Source organism: Oncorhynchus masou, chromosome 21 (assembly GCF_036934945.1).
Source record: "Oncorhynchus masou masou isolate Uvic2021 chromosome 21, UVic_Omas_1.1, whole genome shotgun sequence".
Taxonomy (NCBI): domain Eukaryota; kingdom Metazoa; phylum Chordata; class Actinopteri; order Salmoniformes; family Salmonidae; genus Oncorhynchus; species Oncorhynchus masou.
This window is the reverse complement of record NC_088232.1, coordinates 3617388-3631496: the sequence shown is the minus strand read 5'-3', so window position 1 is coordinate 3631496 and position 14109 is coordinate 3617388. Positions and strand designations below refer to the sequence as shown.

Here is a 14109-nt window from a genome sequence, read left to right as displayed (position 1 = left end):
TGAGAGAATCCACAGTAATCCATTGTTGACGTCTGCCACTGGCGAAGGACCTGTTCATGTTTTCTTCACCGCGGGAATTCCGGAATATTCCAATGCTCCATCAAGCCATGGGTGAGTTTATTGACAGCTGGTAATCAATCCGCATCTGAGTGCCCAATGGAATACAATACAGTATAATACAAGTGGAAAGGGGAGGAAGGGAAGCGCGACTAAGGGACACAATAGTACATTTTGGTAGACAGAAGGTGCTCTTTGGTAAAAGGGTAAATTGGTCATCAAAAAGAAAGGAGGCCCAAGGAACTCTTCATATAATTAATTAAAATGCCTTTATTTGTATGGCATGTTCAATAGAAACAAACTTTGTTTGTGACTGTTCTATATTATGAGACATTTTCTCTACCAAACTGAGGGGAATCCCATGAGGACCTACCTACAAATAAAGGCATATTAATTAAGTATATGAAGAGTGCCTTGGTCCTCCTTTCTTTTTGATGACAGTATAATACAACTTCAATGACCATGTTACAGCAAACAGAAAGTGATGCGGCTGTGAGTCAACATAAGGAAATCGTTCCAGTTTTGAGTGACACAATTCCAGCGATTATTTCAGCAGTCTGAACGATAAAAATCCCTGCAAATTCCACCAACTACCAAACTTAGTTTAAAGTGTTTTTTTAGGAAGTTTCAGCTTGAAATGCAGGTTTGCTAACATCGGCGCCGCTGTTAACATTCATGAATTTTCACAATGCTAATTATGCTAGCTCCTGGCTATGGCAGATATAAACAATGGATTATTGTGGATTCTATCATTATAGAGCTGTAGACACATCTTAAGGTAAGGGTTATTCCACCCAAATATAGATTTTGCCTGAGCTATCCATTCAACAGTTTCCTTGATAAACATTATGTAATCTAGCCTGGGTGCCCGTCTGTTTCTGGTCTCTTGATAATTAGAAACAAGAAGCCAGGCTATATGAGCAAAGCGTCAATACAGGATTAAGATTGAATCCTACTACACCGGTTCTGACTCTTGTCGGATGTGGCAGGGCTTGAAAACTATTATGGAAACACAGCCGTGAGCTGCCCAGTGACAAAAGCCTACCAGACGAGCTAAATGCCTTTTTATGCTTTTTATGCTTTTTATGCTTTTTACACTGAAGAATGCATGAGAGCACCAGCTGTTCTGGACTACTGTGTGATAACTCTCTCGTAGCCAATATGAGCAAGACCTTTAAACAGGTCAACATTCCTTTAAACAGGGCCAACAAGACCTTTAAACAGGGCCAGACGGATTACCAGGACGTGTACTCAAAGCAAGTGCAGACCAACTGGCAAGTGTCTTTACTGACATTTTCAACCTCTCCATCAATGTGAGCACGACAAAGGAGCTGAGTGTGGACTACATGACTATAGGAAAAGGCGGGCTGAACAGGCCCCCATTAACATCATTGGGGCTGTAGTGGAGCGGGTTGAGAGTTTCAAGTTCCTTAGTGTCCAACTATTATGGTCCAAACACACCAAGACAGTCGTGAAGAGGGCATGACAACACCTTCTCTCCCTCTGGAGACTGAAAAGATTTGGCATGGGTCCCCAGATCCTCAAAAAGTTATCTAGCTGCACCATCGAGAATATGGAAACAATAGCATTTTGGAAATGTTTTCAGTGGCTTATTATTAGAGCTGTAAATGTCTTATCCCTACTTAGTGCTCAAATTGTTTTTCATGGCATATAAGTGCCCATGTACACTATAACCTGGTAACTGAGCACAAATTATATTTCAGAATTGAGGGCTTGTGAAATTGACCAATCATGTTCCGTTGCCGTACTGTTCCGTATGTGTGGTTCTTTTGAGGTCGTTAAGGCTGGCAACGTTTTGTTTGTTCCAAATGTTCCAAATGTTTCCCCTTTTCATATTGTATATTCAGCCGGTGGCAAATGTTGTTCTTCTTGACCTAAATCCCCTTTGGTAATTATTGTTTTCATTTTCAACCGGCTTGTTTTTGTTTTGTCCATGGCATGCAGACAACATGGCATTATGCCTAGTGCTGGTTTCTAACACTGGAATGAGTCAGCCTAGATGTCTCTGTGAAGTCAGACAGTGTACGATTTCACACCACTTACACCCTACTTAGTAGTAAGGAAGCTCTGCTATGTGGTCATGCAATTAGAAAATGAATGTTTGATATTATCAAACGGATCACTGTAACCTTCGTTGTCTGTATTTGTATCAGATGAGAAGGTCTGTTTACACAGGCAACCCAATTCTGATCTTTTTCAACTAATTGGTATTTTGACCAATCACGTCAGATCTTTGTCAGAGCTGATTAGATTGGTCAAAAGACCAATTAGTGGGACAAAAAAAAGATCCGAATCAGGTTGCCTGTGTAAACACAGCCTTTAGTGCAAGGCAGGAACTAACTAAACCTCTATGTCCTGGGGGTCTCCCAAGAACCAGGTTTAAAGCACAACTGATTTCTACCACTCTCCAGGGGAAAAAAACTGCTTGCCTTGTCCTAGGTGTAAGGGCTTAAAGGGAGCACCGGTAGCACCGTCTAACATGTAATCCACTGGGGGAGCGTGAGGCAACTACATGCTGTGTCTGCTTAAAGCAAAGGGGATGGAGTCACAGCAGCATACATGCACTGGTACCGCTGGTAGCTACCGAACCAACACGTTAAAATAGGGGATGAAGTAAGAAGCGGAAGCTCTCTGTATTGCGGCTCACATTATTGAATCATTCCTACACGGGCCCAGCTCACTTATGAGAAGACTTTATATTCTTCTACTACCTGTTCTTTTCCTTCGGAGAGAGAAGGAGCGAGAAGATCCCAGGCTTTGATGTTTTATGTCTATACCACAATGACTCGCAGTCTCGCACTCCCTCGCTCTCTCCCTCCAGCAGGATTTGACTTTTTCAACGTGGGTTGACAGCTGTGAATAAATACTTGATGGGGGATCTTTGTGCTGGCATTGTGATGTGCCAGGGAGGAAGAGAATCTTGGAGTTTAATCATTGTTTGCGTTTTGGCGATTGTCCTCTCGCTGTCAACAGGTTTTTGTTGTTGTTGCAAAGCTATCTTGTATTTTTTTATTTTATTTAGTATGTTTTCAAATCCCCATGCCAAAACTTTGTCTAAAAAGACTAGATGAGGGTTGTGTATGCCGTTTGCTCTGGGCTATAGCACAAGGTACTTGAGCATATTTGATGAGTTACTCAGGCATTCTCTCAGGGATTGGGGTTTAGCAACGCAATAGAGGGAGCAACATTAGACAACGGGTCCCAATCCAATGCATGGTATATAAGCGTGTCCTCCCTGAGCTTCTCTCTGGATAATGAATAAGGACTTTTAGTGGAGGGGGTGTCTAGGATGCCGTATCAAATGTAATTTTAACCTATTAGTTTTTTGCCTTTAGGAAATTCATATCGACAGCTATTAATATTTATGTTCAAATATTTAGCATGGAGCGCTGTTGTGTTTAAATTAACAGATTGAGGTTTGCTATAATGATACCGCAACATATGGAGACTTTTATTTGTATTGATACAGTGAAAGTCCTGGGAGAGGAACTATAATTAACACACACATTCAATATTAGATGGTTCCTATATCTGTCTGGTCAGCCACTCTGTCTTTCTCTCTCTCTCCATCTGTCCCTCACTATCTCTTTCTCTTTCTTTCTGCTGTCTCTCTCTCTCTCCATCTCTCGCTCTCTCTCTCTCTCTCCCTCCCTCCATCTCTCCACCCCTCTCCTTCTCTCTCTGTGAATCTAAATACATTTCTTCGGCCTCAGCTACTTTGGCCACAAAAGAGAAGTCCTGAATATGCATTATAATGTCAGAGGACATTAGTGTTAGTGTGTACATTAATGGCCTGGGTTACCTCTGCTGCACATTTCACTGAAGTCTGTATTTTCTCTGTGTCTCTCTCTCTCTCTCTCTCTCTCTCTCTCTCTCTCTCTCTCTCTCTCTCTCTCTCTCTCTCCTCTCTCTCTCTCTCTCTCTCTCCATCCTTTTAGTCTGGTGGCGTCTAAAGAGCCAGAGAGTCCTCGGGGGAGAGCAGTGCATCCTCCGTCACCCTCCGACTTCTTGGACAAACTCATGGGGAGAACCTCTGGCTACGATGCCAGGATTAGACCCAACTTTAAAGGTACAGTATGGGCCTACAGTTTGTTTCTGGCCAAAGGTAAGCAATTCAGTTCATCGACTGATGGGACGTATTTACATGAATATCCACAATAATAAAGTTCCCATATCACCCCCAAAATCCTTTCGTTATGTACCGTCTTACAAGTAACATCCAACATCACAACGTCAGGTGGCTGTTAGCTGCTGACTGAGGCCGCAGTGAACCGCTCCTAAAATGGAGTCCGAACAGACGGTGTTTACTCTCCCGTTTAGCCAAGAGGTCCCATCGGTTCTAGTGTTTACCATACTGCTGGCCAGGCCCAGGGACCGATTGCCTCCAGCCCTGGCCCTGTCCCTCATGGCAGAGGCCTGGCATTGGAATGGGAGTTAGCAGAATGGTATGTCTGGAAGTAAAAGACACGTTCGGTTTCTGTTTGTCACTTTTTATCTTGGCAAACACAGGGATACGAGTCAGATTGGAGTTGCCGTGACTACCCAAAAAGAAGTAGGAGTAGAAGGCCGTCCGCGAAAGCTTGCCATCACACTCTGTTCTGAGCTGTCCTGATTGACATCATGTAGGCCATGTTCAATACAATGAGTAAAGAAATTGTTCATGATTGGATTTTGTGATAAGGCCATGGTCTAGAGAAGGGTTTGTTAGCTAATCAAAGTGGGATTCAGCTGAAAAATAGGACCATCCACAGGGTATGTGATCTATCAGCTGTGCTTGTCACATGTGGCCACATCCATCCACACATTTGAGCAGGAAGGGGAAATGGGATGGAGTGGTCAGTGGAGCGTTCAGTTGGACCGGTAGAGAGAAACACGCACGCACGCACACACACTCACACACACACACTCACACTCACACACAAACACACACACACACACACACACACACACACACACACGGCAAAGTGAAAAACCCACACTCTCCCTTATCTCTCCTTTTGTCATCATTGTCGATGACAGAGTCACAGAACGCAGAAAGCCACGGGAATACGGATCGCCCAGCTCTGCTTGACAGCTAGACTCCTAGGAAAAAACATACCTGCCATGTATGATTTGACATGCACTAACCACTTACTGACATCACTGTACATGCTGCTCCAAGTGTATTGCTGTTTCTATTGTAGTGTAGAAAACATGGTCACAGTTTCTATGCTGGTCACGTACAGTCATGCAAAGTGAAAGGACTTGAGAAGTTGTCCTTAAGACAGGCCAATCATCTTGAATTGAAAAATGTGCAATTATGAAATAAAAATGACTGCTAATGTCGTAAAATGTTGTCAGATGTCAATGATACAGACGTAGGATCTTAATCTGAGCCAGTTTGCTACAGCAGGGAAATAATCCTGCAGCAACAGGACATGTGAATTATTGTGTGGATTGTAATTCATGGACACTTTTGAAGGGGTTGATACATTTTTCTTAAGGGAAAATCAAGTCCGACATTTTGGCAACACTTCACTTGACACCCAGCGTCATAACATGTTGTCACATGGTCTTAACCATATCATAACCCTCTTTATGACTGATGACTTTCTTAGTCCGAGTAAAGTGACACAGGAGAAAGTTATTTAAAATATGATGGGGGGGAGGGACCTGACTGTAAAGAATGAATTACAACAATAACAAAGGACTCAAGAAACAAACTTTCAAACGAAAGGAAACTTATTGGCAGGGACAAAACACATTTGAAGAATTACAAGTTTCACATTTCCTGCATTGTGGGAAAGTTTTCCTGCAACAGCTGACCAAATTAAGATCCCACATCTGTAGGTTGGCATGTATTTTGTTTTGAGGGGAAAAAACAGATCATTTATCAAGAATGGGAAGTAGATGAAGATATATGAATGCCTCCAGGGCTACAAGGCTGTGCAGGATCTATTCTATTACATCATGTATAAGGCCATCGTGGCATGGATTGATGGAACCACAGTTTTAAATATTCATGGAGGGGTTTAAGTGAAGAGCCATGTTTCTCAAAGACATTGAATAATCCCTGTGTATGTGTTTCTATGCCTACCTGTCTTAAACTACTTTGAAGCTATATCATATTTCCTAATGCTATTTTCCTCTGTCTAGGTCCTCCTGTGAACGTATCATGCAACATATTCATCAACAGCTTTGGCTCCATAGCTGAGACTACAATGGTACGTATATATTCATATATTCATATAAATACATTTACCGCCTCCATTCCAGTCAATGTCAAACACATATATTTGAAAGTCAAGGAATTCCAAAGGGTAGCATTGCCAAAAAATGACAAACAACGTGACAGGGTGTGTAACATGGGGTAGTGTGTGTATGTAACATGGGGTAGTGTGTGTATCTAACATGGGGTAGTGTGTGTATGTAACATGGGGTAGTGTATGTATGTAACATGGGGTAGTGTGTGTATGTAACATGGGGTAGTGTGTGTATGTAACGTGGGGTAGTGTGTGTGTGTAACATGGGGTAGTGTGTGTATGTAACATGGGGTAGTGTGTGTATGTAACATGGGGTAGTGTGTGTGTATGTAACATGGGGTAGTGTGTGTGTGTAACATGGGGTAGTGTGTGTGTGTAACATGGGGTAGTGTGTGTATGTAACATGGGGTAGTGTGTGTATGTAACATGGGTTAGTGTGTGTATGTAACATGGGGTAGTGTGTGTGTGTAACATGGGTTAGTGTGTGTATGTAACATGGGGTAGTGTGTGTATGTAACATGGGTTAGTGTGTGTATGTAACATGGGTTAGTGTGTGTATGTAACATGGGGTAGTGTGTGCATGTAACATGGGGTAGTGTATGTATGTAACATGGGGTAGTGTGTGTGTATGTAACATGGGGTAGTGTGTGTGTGTAACATGGGGTAGTATGTGTATGTAACATGGGTTAGTGTGTGTATGTAACATGGGTTAGTGTGTGTATGTAACATGGGGTAGTGTGTGTATGTAACATGGGTTAGTGTGTGCATGTAACATGGGTTAGTGTGTGTATGTAACATGGGGTAGTGTGTGTATGTAACATGGGGTAGTGTGTGTATGTAACATGGGTTAGTGTGTGTATGTAACATGGGTTAGTGTGTGTATGTAACATGGGGTAGTGTGTGTATGTAACATGGGGTAGTGTGTGTATGTAACATGGGTTAGTGTGTGTATGTAACATGGGTTAGTGTGTGTATGTAACATGGGGTAGTGTGTGTATGTAACATGGGGTAGTGTGTGTATGTAACATGGGTTAGTGTGTGTATGTAACATGGGTTAGTGTGTGTATGTAACATGGGTTAGTGTGTGTATGTAACATGGGTTAGTGTGTGTATGTAACATGGGGTAGTGTGTGTTTAGCGCGCCAGCGTGTTACCAGCCCAGGCCCAGGATTAGGGCCTGCATGTGTCTCCCAGGGTAGTGTCAGTGAGCAGGCTACAGGACGGAGTACACACACTCTCACTTTGTCTCACACACACACGCATCCGAGCACACGCACACACACCGATAATGTGGACGAGGAAGCATCATAACGCAGCGTGTTTCCCGGGCCAAGCATCTCTCAGACCTCTTCTCCACTCTCTCCTGGGGAGAATCTCTTACGTAAGAATCCATTTCCCTTCCTCTCCCACTGAAGGGATGAATTAAGCAAGCACCATGAAGCTATTAGTGAGGGTACTTTACTGAAACAATAAACATCCCCCTGAATAAGATATCATTTTCTAAGAGGGTGTTTCCTATTTGAATGAGATCATGAACGTGCCTGATGGAAAGGTTGTTCCTTACAGAGGAAGGTGTTATTTTAACCTGCGTCTGGGACGTGGATCAGAGATGAAGTTGATGGGTTTGGATGGGGAATGGAGTTTTAAAGGACTAGACAATGGTTCCCCTGGAGCAAGGCTTTGAATGACTACTGAAAGGCACAGACACAATGGCATAGGCACGCATGCACACACTCTCACACACACATCACACACATGCGCGCAAACACACACACCACACACAGCGGATGTGAAGAGGGGACATCTGCGTCAGTCCGCCAGTGCTAACTTTGCAGTGACGCGTCCACTTGTCACTCACACACACACACACACACACACACACACACACACACACACACACACACACACACACACACACACACACACACACACACACACACACACACACACACACACACACACACACACACACACACAGCCCTGCCGCCTGCCTCCCGGTCCCGGTCTGAATAAGTCATTGGCTTAGGGAGCTGGCACACAGGCTTTCAAGTCATTACCAGTGATGAGACAAGCAGGACACACACACACACCACTGCGAGACTTCCTGCTCTATAGATACCCAACCAGCAGGCACCTCACAAATCATTCAGCAATTACAGAACTACCTTAGGAACCACAGACCCATTGGTGGTTGTAGAAGTAGAGATCTCTCTATCTTTCCCTCTAGATGAAATAATCAATACACCCAAATGGAATGTGGTCAGTGAAGCTGGACGTAAAGATGATTTAAAAGACAAATTGGCTTGAAGTGGTTATTGGACTTTGGGTAGTTTCTTATGAGTCGATATCGATGAAAAGGTTTTTACTACGACCCATAAAGGATTAGAATTGGCTCACTGGCTTTGCAAGTCTATAATGAGAAGTGACATGCATATGAGTGATTTAGTTTTTATAATGTGGGGTTTGTATGAGTACCCCTTCGTGGGATGTACAAAGGTGCAAAATGATGATGAAGTCAACTGAAGATAAGTGAGAAAACAGAATTGAACACAAATCCTTCCATTTCTTAGCATTAGGCATCATTTGGGATTGATGGAGTGATGTGATAAGTCTGATGGTGAAAGAGGACGATGTGGAGGCCTCCAGTATATTTGAAGAGGAATGGCGTGGAACTGCAAGAGATGGAAAGAGTGAGAAAATGGAGGGATTTCACAGTCCAGTGTGGCTGGAGGGGGGAAGAGGGGATGTGCAGTGAAGGACAGAGGGTCCATGCTGGAGAGAAAGGGGAAAAGATAGAGAGAGCAAAAGACAGGAGAGGAGGATCATTCTCCTCCGTATGTCACCACTGGTTTAGAGAGGCTCAGGGGCAACAGCAGCCCGACTCCCACCATCACCATCTGTCCTCCTCCACACACACAGGGAGATGATGTAACATTTTCCAGGGGGGTGGGGGGTGAGGGGGAGAGAAATATACAGAGGCACATTACTGAAGAGCACTAAGGCCTGACCCGCAAGGCGTTGCTCATGGCCCATCACAGGGAAAAGGTTTCATTCAGAGACAGACCGAGAGTGGGTGGGTTAAGTCTGTTTGAGCTACAGGGAGAGAGTGGATTGGAGAATTCTGTTAGAGACTTACAAGGGAGACATACAAAGATTTGATGTATTCCTTTCTGGGTCTGATTTGATTAGATTAGATTTGAAAAGGACTCTGACCCTGTGTGGCTCTGATTCCTTCGCAGCAAGCAGCAGACCAGACGACAAGCCTTTTTGACTGCGACATGACTTCTGATCGCACAGTGCTGCTTTGACATGGGGATTGAACTGCTGTCAGTGATGGATGGAAAAATTGTGTCATAGAGTACAAAGGGGGAGGCTACACACTGCCACTTCTTGTTTACTATGGCGTGTGTGTGTGTGTGTGTGTGTGTGTGTGTGTGTGTGTGTGTGTGTGTGTGTGTGTGTGTGTGTGTGTGTGTGTGTGTGTGTGTGTGTGTGTGTGTGTGTGTGTGCGTGCGTGCGTGCGTGCGTGCGTGCGTGCGTGCGTGCGTGCGTGCGTGCGTGCGTGCGTGCGTGTGTGTGTGTGTGTCCATCCTCTCCCCTCTCATCTCAACCAACGAGGGTTGGTTTGACAGATCAGATCTGAGAATAAACCTCAGTGGTCAATCCTATAGTACCAAGTTATAGTGACCCCATTAAAGATGATGGCTGTGTTCATGTTGGACCACTGCATCAATCTAGGTAACATAATTTAAGAAAAAATCCCCATCAATAGCCATCCGTTCAAGCGAGAGAAATCCGTTTTTGGCGTGGACTGCGTCTCAATCTTGCGCATCCGCTTATGTCGGCCTTCCGCATCTGGAAGGTGCCCTAGTGACAGCGGTTTTGGTCAGACCATGAGGCATCTCGAATCTCGGACTTCTCACGAAAACATCTGTAGCATCCGAACCGTTTGGGCTACAAACCAATATGAACGCTCTATGGAAAGATGATATTTGGGACTCGTCAGCAGGTAAACTGGTACCGGTTTTGAAAAATTCATGGAAGTGTTTTCTGACAACAACAAAAAAGGGGTTAAATATGTGTCCATGTGGCACTGGAGGAGACAAGCCCTCTCCCATCCGGCGCCTTTCCTGTTGGGAGGCTAATGGAGCCCAGCTGAGGGTAATGAGTCAATCAAGTGTGTGATTGGCTGGACAGTCAGCCCCAACAGTTGATTAGGCTGCTGCTTCTGCTCCCATTTGGGGAAGGGGGGGGACTGGAGACAGCAGCAGACATGTTGGGGCTGAAAGGCTCAGTTTAAGATGGCCTTTGTTATTTGTAAGCATTTCTGTTGGTCAATTATGGAATAAAATCTAAGTTTACTCTGCCTCACTGAGCCTCTCCCCAGACTCTCCCCAAAAAACATCAATATTTCCTGAGCTGTCTTATGTTCTAGATATACTGTAGGATAGACACTCCGAAACCTTATTCCTTATTATGTATTTTTTAACTTTCTGTTTTGCCGTTTCTGAATGTGTTACTCAATGTATTTCTATGGACTATAGTAGTCAAGGACAAAGTAGATCCCCCTCCAACCTTTTAGAGGTTATTAAGAACATTCACCATGCAGCAACCATGTGGACACAACACACACTGAGTGTACAAACATCAAGAACACCTACTGTTTCCATAACAGACTGACCAGGTGAATCCAGGTAAAAGCTATGATCCCTTATTGATGTCACTTGTTAAATCCACCAATCAGTGTAGATGAAGGGGAGGAGACAGGTTAAAGAGGGATTTTCTTTTGCCTTGAGACATGGATTGTGTATCTGTGCCATTCAGAAGGTGAATGGACAAGACAAAAGATTTAAGTGCCTTTGAACGGGGTATGGTAGTAGGTACCAGGCGCACCGGTTTGAGTGTGTCAAGAACTGCAACGCTGCTGGGTTTTTCAAGCTCAACAGTTTACGAGGAATGGGCGACCACCCAAAAGACATCCAGCCAACTTGACACAACTGTGAGAAGCATTGGAGTCAACATGGGTCAGCATCCCTGTGGAACGCTTCGATACCTTGTAGAGTCAATGCCCCAATGTTATTGAGGCTGTTCTGAGGGCAAAAGGGAGTGAAACTCATGTATAGGAAGCCATTCCTAATGTTTTGTACACTCAGTATATATGATATCATGCTACATAAGTTGAGGTTTGCATCATCAATTGAGTTCTGGAATCGACCATTTCTAGCAACATGTGCCCGAGCTTACAAACATGAAAGTATGGTTGGCTTGTTTGTTATGATAGGGCACACGTTTTCCCTGACCGTGTGACCTGACCTGGAAAAACTCTTGGCCCTAGTTAGAATTGATTTGCTCTTTGACTTCTTTCCTTAAGTTAAGTGTTGTTAGTACAGGTCAGCAGTTCAATCTGTGAGTGCTGTGCCTTCCAGTCAGTCATCAAGGTCAGTGATGCAGTGACATAGGAGGCTTCCCAGGAGAGAGTTCCACTGTGTCTGGTGGTTCCACTGTGTCCGGTGGTTCTTCCTGCTTATACCACAGATTATACCCATGCTCCACTAAACACGTTTGTGCAGGCTGTGCCCACAGCCATGAGCCGTGGTCCTCACTGGGACATATACATGGGAAGGCGCTCAGAACGATAGCAGAGGTATGTAGGGAGTTGTGGTTGAGGGGGTTATTTGGTACCATGTTGAGATCTAAGTGTGTGTGTCCTCTGAGATCCGCCTGACCTGTGAGTAACATTTAGGGCTGTGGATTATGTGAGTAACATTTAGGGCTGTGGATTATGTGAGTAACATTTCGGGCTGTGGATTTTATGTGAGCAACATTCTTGACAGGAGGATGACTAATCATCTAGAGTGGTTGACTGTTTTTTCCTTCTAGTTTTGCCCTTGTTTATTAAAGCGGCGACAGTGGTATGGTACATGGTCACCTGGCAGACTAGAGTCATGGTCACATGGCAAACTAGAGTCACGTGGTAGACTAGTGTCATAGAGTCACGTGGTAGACTAGAGTCATAGAGTCACGTGGTAGACTAGATTCACAGAGTCACGTGGTAGACTAGATTCACAGAGTCACGTGGTATACTAGAGTCATGGTCACATGGTAAACTAGAATCACGTGGTAGACTAGAGTCATAGAGTCACGTGGTAGACTAGATTCACAGAGTCACGTGGTGGACTAGAGTCACGTGGTAGACTAGAGTCATAGAGTCACGTGGTGGACTAGAGTCACGTGGTGGACTAGAGTGACATGGTCACATGGTAAACAAGATTCACGTGGTAGACTAGAGTGATAGAGTCACGTGGTAGACTAGAGTCACAGAGTCACGTGGTAGACTAGAGTCACAGAGTCACGTGGTAGACTAGAGTCACAGAGTCACGTGGTTGACTAGAGTCACGTGGTAGACTAGAGTCATAGAGTCATAGAGTCACAAGGTAGACTAGAGTCACGTGGTACACTAGAGTCATGGTCACATGGTAAACTAGAGTCACGTGGTAGACAAGATTCACAGAGTCACGTGGTAGACTAGATTCACAGAGTCACGTGTTAGACTAGATTCACAGAGTCATGTGGTGGACTAGAGTGACATAGTCACTTGGTAAACAAGAGTCACGTGGTAGACTAGAGTCATAGAGTCACGTGGTAGACTAGATTCACAGAGTCACGTGGTAGACTAGAGTCACAGAGTCACGTGGTAGACTAGAGTCACAGAGTCACGTGGTAGACTAGAGTCACAGAGTCACGTGGTAGACTAGAGTCACAGAGTCATGTGGTAGACTAGAGTCACGTGGTAGACGAGAATCACAGTCATGTGGTAGACTAGAGTCACAGAGTCACAGAGTCACGTGGTAGACTAGAGTCACAGAGTCATGTGGTAGACTAGAGTCACGTGGTAGACTAGAGTCACAGTCACGTGGTAGACTAGAGTCACAGAGTCACAGAATCACATGGTAGACTAGAGTCACAGAGTCACATGGTAGACTAGAGTCACAGAGTCACGTAGTAAACTAGAGTCACAGAGTCACGTGGTGGACTAGAGTCACGTGATAGACTGGAGTCATAGAGACATGTGGTGGACTAGAGTGACATGGTCACATGGTAAATAAGAGTCACGTGGTAGACTAGAGTCACAGAGTCACGTGGTAGACTAGAGTCACAAAGTCAGGTGGTAGACTAGAGTCACAGAGTCATGTGGTAGATTAGAGTCACGTGGTAGACTAGAGTCACAGTCATGTGGTAGACGAGAGTCACAGAGTCACAGGGTCACGTGGTAGACTAGAGTCACAGAGTCATGTGGTAGACTAGAGTCACGTCGTAGATTAGAGTCACAGTCACGTGGTAGACTAGAGTCACAGAGTCACAGAGTCACGTGGTAGACTAGATTCACAGAGTCACGTGGTAGACTAGATTCACAGAGTCATGTGGTGGACTAGAGTGACATGGTCACATGGTAAATAAGAGTCACGTGGTAGACTAGAGTCATAGAGTCACGTGGTAGACTAGAGTCACAGAGTCACGTGGTAGACTAGAGTCACAGAGTCACGTGGTAGACTAGAGTCACAGAGTCACGTGGTAGACTAGAGTCACAGAGTCACGTGGTAGACTAGAGTCACAGAGTCACGTGGTAGACTAGAGTCACAGGGTCACGTGGTAGACTAGAGTCACAGAGTCACGTGGTAGACTAGAGTCACAGAGTCACGTGGTAGACTAGAGTCACAGAGTCATGTGGTATACTAGAGTCACGTGGTAGACTAGAATCACAGTCATGTGGTAGACTAGAGTCACAGAG

At 44.6% G+C, this 14109-nt stretch overlaps 1 protein-coding gene across 1 annotated transcript in view; it reads left to right on the top strand.

The window, feature by feature from the left end:
- LOC135507594 (glycine receptor subunit alpha-3-like) overlaps window positions 1-14109 on the top strand; it is a 141981-nt gene that overhangs the window by 64320 nt on the left and 63552 nt on the right. The window contains exons 2-3 of the mRNA XM_064927134.1: window positions 4017-4147; window positions 6214-6281. Coding sequence (XP_064783206.1) covers window positions 4017-4147; window positions 6214-6281 — 199 coding nt within the window. The remainder of the gene's footprint in view (window positions 1-4016; window positions 4148-6213; window positions 6282-14109) is intronic.